The following is a 463-nucleotide window of genomic DNA, read 5'->3' on the forward strand; positions in this document are numbered from 1 at the left end:
CGGCGCACAGCACGGGGCTGCAGGGAGCCGAGCGCAGCGCCAGCAGGGCGCGGGCGCCGCTGTCCTCGCCGACTTCGGCCATGTTCGCGCAGCTCCGAGCGGCTCCGGCGGCGGCCGAGGCGGCGCGGGGCGGGGCGGGGCGGGGCGGCGCGCGCGGAAACCCGGGCCGGATCGCGGAGCGGAGTCGGAGCGCCGCAGGACCCCTCGCGCTGCGCGCGCAGCCTCCACCTCGGGGCGGGAGGGTGCGGAAAGGCGTGGAGCCCCTTCCTCCAGCCCCGACGTGCGTGCGGTGGTGCCGGACGCACCACGTCCTCAGGGGTGCACGTCTGGGGCCGCGGGTCAGAGTTGCCCAGGGATGCTTGCGACGCCCTCTGCTCCCCCTGATCGCGACTGCACCGCTGTTTTCTGTTTTGCTTTTTTTTTTTCTCTAATATAATGTTGCAAGTTACATTTTATTCATTCG

The 463-nt window shown here is 70.4% G+C and overlaps 1 protein-coding gene across 1 annotated transcript in view; it reads right to left on the bottom strand.

The window, feature by feature from the left end:
* Positions 1-82, bottom strand: part of Foxk1 (forkhead box K1) — a 62,762-nt gene extending 62,680 nt beyond the window's left edge. The window contains exon 1 of the mRNA XM_055598541.1: positions 9-82. Within this exon, the coding sequence (XP_055454516.1) occupies positions 9-82 (74 nt within the window). The remainder of the gene's footprint in view (positions 1-8) is intronic.
* Positions 83-463: the final 381 nt, after the last annotated feature.

The sequence above is a fragment of the Psammomys obesus genome, unplaced genomic scaffold (genome assembly GCF_907164565.1).
Source record: "Psammomys obesus unplaced genomic scaffold, mPsaObe1.curated_primary_1811, whole genome shotgun sequence".
NCBI classification, from domain to species: Eukaryota; Metazoa; Chordata; class Mammalia; order Rodentia; family Muridae; genus Psammomys; species Psammomys obesus.